This window comes from Piliocolobus tephrosceles, chromosome 14 (genome assembly GCF_002776525.5).
Source record: "Piliocolobus tephrosceles isolate RC106 chromosome 14, ASM277652v3, whole genome shotgun sequence".
In the NCBI taxonomy this organism is placed as follows: Eukaryota; Metazoa; Chordata; class Mammalia; order Primates; family Cercopithecidae; genus Piliocolobus; species Piliocolobus tephrosceles.
In genome coordinates, this window is record NC_045447.1 from 101,345,152 (window position 1) to 101,355,876 (window position 10,725).

General features: G+C 41.4%; 1 protein-coding gene across 5 annotated transcripts in view; it reads left to right on the forward strand.

Annotated features, from left to right (window-relative positions):
- Positions 1-10,725, forward strand: part of DAPK1 (death associated protein kinase 1) — a 212,160-nt gene that overhangs the window by 189,069 nt on the left and 12,366 nt on the right. For all 5 annotated transcript variants that reach the window (XM_026446963.1, XM_026446961.1, XM_026446962.1 and 2 more), the window contains exon 21: positions 642-830. In XM_026446963.1, the coding sequence (XP_026302748.1) occupies positions 642-830 (189 nt within the window). The remainder of the gene's footprint in view (positions 1-641; positions 831-10,725) is intronic.

The following is a 10,725-nucleotide window of genomic DNA, read 5'->3' on the forward strand; positions in this document are numbered from 1 at the left end:
CACTCTCTTTATTAAAGGGGAAGATGAGCAGGTGTCGAGGAAATGCTAAAATCAGAAGGCCTCAAGCAGAGACTTGCTGCAAGTACAACTGAAAGGCCTTCAAGGGAATTTCAGAAAGGAGGAGCTTTCACAGAGTGTGATGCAGCGTTATTTAATGCCATAGCCTGCTACTGTGTGAAATCATTTTCCATTTCACTGCAATAATAATCTCATGTGCAAGAGAGAGAAGTCGCTCAGCGGGAGGTGGAGGCAGACAGAGACTGCGAGTATCAGAGAAGTAGCAGGAAGTGACAAGGGAAGAAACCCGACCTCCGTCCTCCCGCCCTCTCCACAGCCTCCCCTTGACTGACCCTAAATCACATGGCAGGCCAGCCTAGAGACACAGTCCCTAGGACCAGCCACCCAGGCACAGGGCGGGGCAGAAAAGGGTTGTAGGGAGGTGGAGCCAGCGGAAAAGCCCCCAGCCTCCCTGGGAACACTGCTGCTCTGTGCGTGTGAGGGCAGACACACTCAGCCTGAAGCCAGAGTTGGGGTGGGGACAGAGGCGTGCTCCAGATAAGGAAACCTCAGGGTCAGCCTAGGAGGGAGAGAGGCGCACGCTGCCCCCTGCGAGTACTCATGTGATCCTTTCTGTGCTGCAGTCTCAGTGAGCACCAACAACCTGTACCCAGGCTGCGAGAACGTGAGTGTGAGGAGCCGCAGCATGGTGTTCGAGCCGGGCCTTGCCAAAGGGATGCTCGAGGTGTTCGTGGCCCCGACCCACCACCCACACTGCTCAGCTGATGACCAGTCCACCAAGGCCATCGACATCCAGAATGCCTATTTGAATGGTATGCCCTGCCTGCCCCAAGGGAAGGACCTCAGGTTTCCCTTTGACAGGGCTTACAGCCAGTCATCCCTAATGGGAGCTTGTCCTGGGCTGTATCTGTCCCTTCCAGAAGGAAATCCAACACAGACTGATATTCAGAGTGAGCCAGGATTGAAGCGTGGCTGGCTACCATCCCTAAACAGTAAAACTAAAACACTCGGGTATTGTCAACACCTAGTAAAGCACTTGGCATACAGTAGGTGCTTGATAAATGACTGTTGAGTAAGTTAATAACTGTACATATTTATGGGGTACATGTGAAATTTCGTTGCATGTATAGAATGTGTATGTAATGATCAAGTCAGATTATGTGAGGTATCCCTCACTTGGAGTTTTGATCATTTCTATGTGTTGGGAACATTTCAAGTCCTGTCTTCCAGCTATTTTGAAAAATACAACGCATTGTTAACTATAGTCACCCTATTCTGCTGTTGAACATTAGGACGTATTCCTTCTATCTACTGTATGTTTGTACCCATTAACCAACCTCTCTCCATTCCCCCTACCCGCCCCGCACACACACACAGCCTTCCCAGTCTCTGGTATCTATCACTCTACCCTCTACCTCCATAAAATCAACTTTTTTAGCTCCCACATGTGAATGAGAACATGCAGTATTTATCTTTCTGTGCCTGGGTTATTTGACTTAACATAATGTCCTCCAATTCTATCCATGTTGCTGCAAATGACATAATTTCATTCTGTTTTATGTCCAAGTATAAATAGTATTCTGTTATGTGTATACCACGTTTTCTTTATTCATTTGTTCCTTGATGGACACTTGGGTCAATTCCATATCTTTGCTATTGTGAATAGTGCTGAAGTAAACATGGGTGTGCACTTATCCCTTTGATACACTGATTTCCTTTCCTTTGGAAAAATACACAGTAGCGGAATTACTAGATCATGTGTTAGCTCAATTTTTAGTCTTTCTGAGAAATCTCTATACTGTTTTCCATAATAACTGTGCTAATGTATATTTCTACTGATATATAAGAATTCTCTTTGCTCTGCATCATTGCCAGCATCTGCTATTTTTTTTTTTTTTTTTTTGTCTTTTTAATAATAGTCATTCCAACTGGTGTAAGAGGATGTTTCACTGTAGTTTTGATTTGCATTTCTTGGATGATTAGTGATATTGAACATTTTTCTCATTTACCTGTTGGCCGTTTGTATGTCTTCTTTTGAGAAATTTCTGTTCAGGTTCTTTGCCCATGTTTTGTTTTCCTTTCTTTATCAACTTGTGTTTTAGATTCAGGGGTCTCTGTGCAGATTTGTTACCTGGTTATACTGCATGATGCTGAGGTTTAGGGTACAAATGATCCCAGCACCCAGGTACTAAGCATAGTACCCAACAGTTTTTCAGCCCTTGCCTCCCTCCCTCCCACCCCCTCTAGTAGTCCCCAGTTTCTATTTTTGCCATGTTTACATCCATGAGTACTGAATGTTTAGCGCCCCCTTTTAAGTGAGACCATGCGGTATTTGGTTTTCTGTTCTTGTGTTAATTCACTTAGGATAATAGCCTCCAGCTCCATTCATGTTGCTGCAAAGGACATGATTTTCTTCTTTTTTATGGCTTCGTAGTATTTCATGATGTATATGTACCACATTGTCTTTATCAGTCTGCCATTGATGGGCACCTAGGTTGACTCCACGTCATTGCTGTTGTGAATAGTGCTGCAATGAACATACAAGTGCATGTGTCTTTTTGGTGGAACAATTTTTCTCCTTTCGGATATATACCCAGAAAAGGGATTGCTGGGTCAAATGGTAGTTTTCTTTTTTGAAAAATCTCCAAACTTCTTTCCACAGTGGCTGAACTTATTTACATTCCCACAAACAATGTATAAGTGTTCCCTTTTCTTCACGACCTCACCAGCATCTCTTGTTTTTTGTTTTTTGTTTTTGTATTTTTAATAATAGCCATTCTGATTGGTGTGAAATGGTATCTCATTGTGGTTTTGATTTTCTCTGATGATTAGTGATGTTGAGCTTTTTTTCATATGTCTGCTGGCTACTTGTATGTCTCCTTTTGAAAAGTGTCTGTTCATGTCCTTTGCCCACTTTTTAATGGGGTTATTTGGTTTTTGCTTGTTGAACTCTTTTATAGATTCTAGATCTTAGATTATGCCTTTGTTGGATGCATAGTTTGTGAATATTTTCTCCCATTCTGTAGGTTATCTGCTTACTCTGTTGACAATTTCTTTTACTGTTCAGAAGCTCTTTAGTTAGGTCCTACCTGTCAATTTTTGTTTCTGTTGGCAATTGTTTTTGAGGACTTAGTCATAAATTCTTTCAAGGTCAGTATCCAAAATGGTGTTTCCTAGATTTTCTTCTAGGATTCTTATAGTTTGAGGTTTTACATTTACAGCTTTAATTCATCTTGAATTAATTTTTTTATATGGTGAAAGGTGGGAATCCAGTTTCATTCTTTTGCATATGGCTTGCCAGCTATCCCAGCGCCATTGATTGAATAGGGAGTCCTTTCCATATTACCTATTTTTGTCAGCTTTGTCACAGATCAGGTGGCTGTAGGTGTGCAGGTTTATTTCTGGGTTCTCTATTCTGTTCCACTGGTCTGTGTGTCTTGTTTTTGTACCAGTACCATGCTGTTTTGGTTACTGTAGACCTTTGCCCACTTTTTGATGGGACTGTTTGTTATTTTACTGTTCAGCTGTTTGAGTTCCTTGTATATTCCGGATATTAATCCCTTGTCATATAAATAGTTTGCAAAATATTATCTCCCATTCTACAAATTGTCTCTTCACTCTGTTGATTATTTCCTTTGCTATGCAAAAACTGTTTAGTTTAATACACTCTAAGTTGTCTATTTTTGTTTTTATTACCTGTGCTTTTGAGGTTTTATCTACAGTATCTTTGTAGGACCAATGTCCTGAAGCCTGTCTTCTTCTACTGGGTTTTATAATTTAGGGCATACATATAAGTCTTTAATCCATCTTGAGTTGATTTTTGTATATGGTGAGAGACAGGGGTCCAGTTGCATTCTTCTGCATATGGATATTCATTTATTTACCCTCGTAAATATTTACTTATTTATTTACCCAGGGTAAATAAATGCACCATTTATTTACAGGGGTGTTCTTTTCCCCAGTATGTGTTCTTAGTGCCTCTGTAAAAAGTTATGTGTTCTTAGTGCCTCTGTCAAAAGTTATCCAGGCTATGAATACCTGGATTTATATCTGAGTTTTCTATTCTGTTCCATTGGTCTATGTGTCTGTTTTTATATCAATACCATGCTGTTTTGGTTATTATAGCCTTGCAGTGTGTTTTGAAGTCAAGTAGTGAGATGCCTCTAGCTTTGTTCTTTATGCTCAGGATTGCTTTGGCTATTTGGCCACTATTTTGTTTCTGTACAAATTTTCAGATTGTCTTTTCTATTTCTGTGAAAAATGACATTGGTATTTTGATAAGGATTGCATTGAATGTGTAGATTGCCTTGAGTAGTATGAGCATTGTCACAATGTTGATTCTTCCGATACATGACCACAGCATGTATTTGCATTTTGTTTGTGTCCTCTTTAATGTCTTTCGTCTGTGTGCTTTTCCTTGTAGGGGTCTTTCAACTCCTTGGCTAAATTTGTTCCTGGGTATTTTATTTTTATTGCAGCTATTGTAAATGGAATTGCCCTCTTGATTTTCTTCTCAGCTAGTTCATTATTGATGTATAGAAAGGCTACTGGTTTTTGTAGGTTGATTTTGTATCCTGCAACTTTACCTATTTATTATGAATTTATTTCTCTTATCTAAGAGTTTTTTGGTGGAGTCTTTAGGTTTCTGTAGTTATAAGACCATATCATTTGCAAAGAGGGATAGTTTGAGTTTCTCTTTTCTAGTTTATATGCTTTTTATGTCTTTCCCTTTTCCTGATTGTTCTGGCTGAGAATTCCAGTACTGTGTTGAATAGGAGTGATGTAGGGGGCATCCTTGTCTTATTTCAGATCTTAAAGGAAAAGCTTTCAGCTTTTCTCTATTCAGTATGATGTCAGCTATGGGTTCCTCATGTATGGCCTTTATTATGTTGAGATCTGTTCCTTCTGTGCCTAGTTTGTTGACTGCTTTTATCATGAAGGGATGTTGAATTTTGTCAAATGCTTTTTTGACATCTGTTGAGATTATGATATGGCTTTTGTTCTTTCTGTTGATGTGGTATATTTTGTTGACTCATCCTTGCATCCCTGATTACGGTGTATCATCTTTTTTGTGTGCTGTTGGATTTGGTTTACTAGTATATTGTTGAGGTTTTTTGCATCTGTGTTTATCAGGGATCTTGGCCCGTGTTGTTGTTGTTGTTACATTCTTTTCTGGTTTTGCTATCATGGCAATGCTGGTTTCATGGAATAAATTAGGGAGAATTCCCTCCCCTTCAGTGTTTTGGAATAGTTTGAGGAGAATCATTAGTTCTTCTGACATCCAAACCTGGACTTTTCTTTTTGGGGAGGCTTTTTAATACTGATTCAATCTCATTACTCATTATTGGTCTGCTCAAGTTTTCTATTTCTTTCTGATTCAGTCTTTGTAAATTATCTGTCTAGGAATTTATCTATTTCCTCTAGATTTTCCAGTTAGCGTATAGTTGTTCATAATAATCTCTGATGATCTTTGGTATTTTTATGGCATCAGTTGTAATATCTTACTTTTCATTCCTCACTTTGTTCTTTTGGGTCTTCTCTCTCTCTCTCTCTCTTTTTTTTTTTTTTTTTTTTTCTAGGTCAGTCTAGCAAATGGTTTAGCAATTTTGTTTATATTATAAAAAATTTTTTTCATTTCATCAGTTCTTTGTATTTTTTTAGTCTCTATTTTGTTTAGTTCTTCTCTGACCTTATTGTTTATTTTCTTCTGCTAAATTGTGGTTTGGCTTGTTCTTGCTTCTCTAGTTCCTTGAGGTGCATCATTAGACTGTTTATTTGAAAGTTTCTGATTTTTTGATATAGGTGTTTATTGTTATAAACTTCCTTCTTAGCACTGCTTTTGCTGTAGGTTTTGGTCTTGTGCTTTGATTTTCATTTGTTTCAAGAATTTTTTAAAATTTCTCCCCTAATTTCTTTCTTGACCCTGTGGTCATTCAGGAGCATGTTGTTTAGTTTCCATGTATTTGTACAGTTTCCAAAGTTCTTCTTGTTATCAATTTCTAGTTTTACTGCATTGTGGTTTGAGGAGATACTTGATATGATTTCCATTTTTTTAATATTTGTTGAGACTTTTCGTGTGTCCTGATATATGTTCTATCCTGGAGAATGTTCTGTGTGCTGATGAGAAGAATGTATATTCTGTAGCTGTTGGATTAAATGTTCTGTAAATGTCTGTTAGGTCCATTTGGGCTAACATGCAGTTTAAATTCACTGTTTCTTTGTTAATTTTCTGTCTATATAATCTGCCTAATGCTGAAAGTGGGGTGTTGAATTACCCAAATATTGTTGTATTGAAGTCTATCTCTTCCTTATAGATCTAATAACATTTACTGTAAATATCTGGGTGCTCCGGTGATGAATACATGTATGTTTAGAATTGTTATATCCTCTTGCTGAATTGATCCCTTTTGTATTATATAATGACCTTCTTTGTTTTTGTTTTACTGTTTTTGACTTAAAGTCTATTTTATCTGCTGTTAGTACAGCAACTTTTGCTCACTTTCGGTTTCCATTTTCATGGAATATCTTTTTGTATCCCTTTACTTTCAATCTATATGTATCTTTGTAGATAAAATGGATTTCTTGTCAGCAGCATATAGCTGGGCCATGTTTTGTTAGTCAAACAGCCAGTCTGTATCTTTTAGGTGGAAAATTAATCCATATACATTCAAGGTTATTATTAATATGTGAGGATTTATTCCTGTCATTTTATTAATTGATTTTTTGTTGTTTTGTATATTTTTTATTCCTTTCTTTCTCCTTCATTATCATTGTGGTTTGGTGGCTTTCTGTAGTTGTAATATTTGAGTCCTTTCTCTTCCTTAATATGTTTGCTCTCTACCAGTGGATATATGCTTTCATGTGTTTTCATGATGGAAGAATTGTCCTTTCACTTCCAGGTGTAGAACTCCCTTAAGCATTGTTTGTGGATTTGATCTAGTGGTGATCAATTCCTCCAGCTTTTCTTGTTTGGGGAAGACTTTATTTGTCCTTCACTTATGAAGCATAACTTTGCTGAGTGTAGTATCCTTGGCTGACAATTTTTGTCTTTCAGCTCTTTGAGTGTAGCATTTCATTCTTTCCTGGCCAGTAGAATTTCTGCTGAGAAATCTGCTGTGAGTCTGATGAGCGTTCTCTTATAAATAGTGACTAGATTGTTGTTGTTTTTTTTTTTTCTGTTTTCAGAGTTCCCTTTGTCTTTGACTTTTGACAATTGGACTCTAATGTGCCATGGAGAGGACATTTTTTCAATTGTATCTATTTGGAGATCTCTCCAGCTTCCTGCATCTGGATTTCCAAATCTCTTGCCAAACCTGGAAAGTTTTTAACAGTTATTTTAATAAATAGATTTTTTACCTCCTTCAGTTTCTCTTTACCTTTGGGACACCAAAAATTTGAATATTTGATTGCTTTATGGTGTCCCGTATGTCACAAGAGCTTTGTTTATTTATTTTTTTTATTTTTTTAATGTTGTCTGATTGGGTTATTACAAAAGACCTATCTTCAATTTCTGAAATTCTTTCTTCTGCTTGATCTAGTCTATTGTTGTAGCTTTTGAATAAATTTTCTATTTTATTCAAGAAGTTCTTCAATTCTAGAATTTCTACTTTGATTCTTTGGTAAACTTCTCATTAATATTCTGAGTTGTTTTTCTGACTTCTTTGTATTGTTTTTCTGGATTCTCTTGTACCTCACTGAACTTGTTTAATGTCATGATTTTGAATACTTTTTTTAGATTGCATAGGTTTGTTTTTCATTAGAATCTGTTGCTGAAGAGTTATTGTGCTCTTTTGGAGGTATAATATTTACTTGCTTTTTCATGTTTCTTGTGTCCTTACATTGATATCTGTGCATCTGGCATAACAGTCACTTCTTTGACCTTTTTGAACTTGCTTTCATAGGGGAGGGCATTTTCCTGAAGATGTGTCTATGGTGTTGGTTGAGTAGGGCACTTTGGCTTTGATTCTGGGTGCATGCAGTAGCATAGTGGCCATATGATTTTTTTTTCAGTTGTAAATAGCTCCAGTGGTGTCTAATTTTCTCAGTGACTTAGGGTATGGTTGTTAGTAGAGGCTGTGGTAAAGTTTTTCTGGTGATGGGGATACCATGTAGGCCAGTCCTCAGAACCTAGTGGTGGCAGTGGTGGGCTGAGCATGCCTGTCCTTGGGCCCCAAGGTGGTATATGCTGGCACTGATACTAGTGGGTCCAGGTAGGTTGATTCGTGGGCCTCCAGGCAGCTTGCTCAAGTTCTGGTAGTAGTAGCAGTAGGCCAGGTAGTGGGCCAGGTGGGTAGCAGTGGACTGGGAGTAGCAGTGGGCCAGATGGGTAGTCAGGTTCTCAGTTCCCTGGGCAGCAGGAGTGGTGTGAGTGATGGCAGTAGTCGTAGTGAGACAACCCTCTGACTCACAAGCAGTCTGTGCTGATGTTGGCAGTGGCTTCAATGGGCTAGGCAGGTCAGTACCTAGCCCTGCAGGTGGCACCTACAGGTGGATGCCGGCTGTGATGAAGTGGTAGGTGGGCTGGGCGTGACCTCGGGCCACTGAGAGGAGTGCTCAGGTGCCCGCGGTGGTGGACTGGGCTGGGTGATCCCCAGGCCCCCAGACAGCATACTCAGGCTCTCAGGGGATGGTGGAGTCCAGCTCCGCAGGCCTGTCCTCAGGTCCGCTGGTGGTGCGTGTGATCCCCAGCCCCTGGCAAAATGCTTGAGTCAGGGCGGCAGTGGCTGCACTGTGACTCTGCTGCTGGGAAGAGTGGTCCTGCTTTTGGTGTCAGCAGCCATATGCAGCCAGCTGGGAGGGTGTGATTTGCACATACTTCAGACCCGGTGGACACAGCAGCAGTGGCTATAGACAGGGGATTCCGCCCTTAGGGCACATGAAAATGCACAGCCACTACTCTGCTAGGGATAGTGGGGTCTCTATCAATGGCTCATGCCTAGACCTTGCTGGCAGCTGCCAGCCAAGGTGGTGGCTGCAGACAGAGATGGTCAGTGGGACTCTAGGGCTGGGGCGATGCCAAGGCCATTGGACTACAGAGCAGGATGCAGTCTAGGTGTGTTTGGAACATACAAATGGTGCTGCAGTTAGCTGCTTAGGACTCAGAGAGTGCGTGGGAGCCAGCCTGAGTGCCCTTTCTGGAGCAGTGCCATTATGCAGTCTCCAGGCAGCTCCCTTGGCTCATCTCCAGGCCCACTGGGGTGGAGGGTCCCCCTGTACCAGGGGCAAAAATTGCGGGAGTTCGTGGTCTGTGTGCATTTTGCTCTTTTTTTTTTTTTGAGGTGGAGTCTCACTCTGTCGCCCAGGCTGGAGTGTGGTGGTGCAATCTCGGCTCACTGCAAGCTCTGCTTCCCTGGTTCACACCATTCTCCTGCCTCAGCCTCCCGAGTAGCTGGGACTACAGGTGCCCACCACCACGCCCGGCTAATTTTTTGTATATTTAGTAGAGACAGGGTTTCACCGTGTGAGCCAGGATGATCTCGATCTCCTGACCTCGTGATCTGCCTGCCTCGGCCTCCCAAAGTGCTGGGATTACAGGCGTGAGCCACCGCGCCCGGCGCATTTTGCTCTCTTAAAACTTGAACTTCCTCCGAGCTCCCCAGACAGAACTGGCTGTGGCAGCACAGAGAGAAGAGAAGCTTGTCTTGGGACCCCAGGCCCTGCTCCCATCTGCTCTCTCACAGCCCCACCCCCAACCCACATCAGGACCCCACGCTCCCAGAGCCAATTTCTGGGTACCAGAACTTTCCACGCTTAGCCTAAGCAGCCAGCTTTGGAGGGTGGTCCCTCCTCCTTCACTACAAGGCTGAGAAAAACCCTTTAGATCTCAGACTGCGTCTTGACTCCAGGATTTCGGGTACAGAGTAAGCACTGAGGGGTAAACTAGGTGAAGAAAGCCTTCAATCCTGTGGTGGAAGTGGTCCTGCCAGCCCCAGAGGCCAGTGGTGGGCGGCCACAGTCCTGGCAGGATGTGGCAGTGTAGAGGGGGGCATCTCAGGTTCATTGGAGGTTCCAGGCGTCCTGGGAGCCGGCTCACCTGGCCAAGTCAGTCCCTGTTCTCACACCTGCGCATGCTGATTGCTGCTTCTGAGCAGCCTGGACAGGGCCCTCACTTACCTGGCCAAGTCAGTCTCTGTTGAGCCAAATTCAGGTGACTTTTCCTAGTCACTGTTACATTCAATATCCTATACCCTGGCATGTTCCAAAATTCATGTATGCTTCTTCAGGACACAAAGCCTTTTCACCCCCCTTCTCTCATTAACCCTCTGTGGGACTTTGTGAGTTTGGGAATCACGAACCTAAAGTGGGCAGTTTGTCACTGGCTCCTTCCTTGTCAGGAGTAAATTCTGCAAGTAAAGGTGGAGTGTCTGTATTAAGGATATATGAGGCTCCAACTGTGTCGTTATGGATGTGGTGTTCACACGTCTGCATAATATGACTTGGTGGATCTTTGTTTTTTCCCCAGGTGGTTCTCTCTTTTTTTAATATACCAATATTTGAGGGGGAGTAATACAAAATATATATGTATATACAGACACACACACACTTCCATGTAAGCACCCAGGTATGCACATATATGTGTACATGCATGTTATTTGTGTGTGTGTGTAGCACTCCAGGGTATTAGAAGTAGTCATGGGATGGATGGATGGATGGATGGATGGATAGATAGATAGATAGATAGATAGATAGATAGATAGATAGATAGAT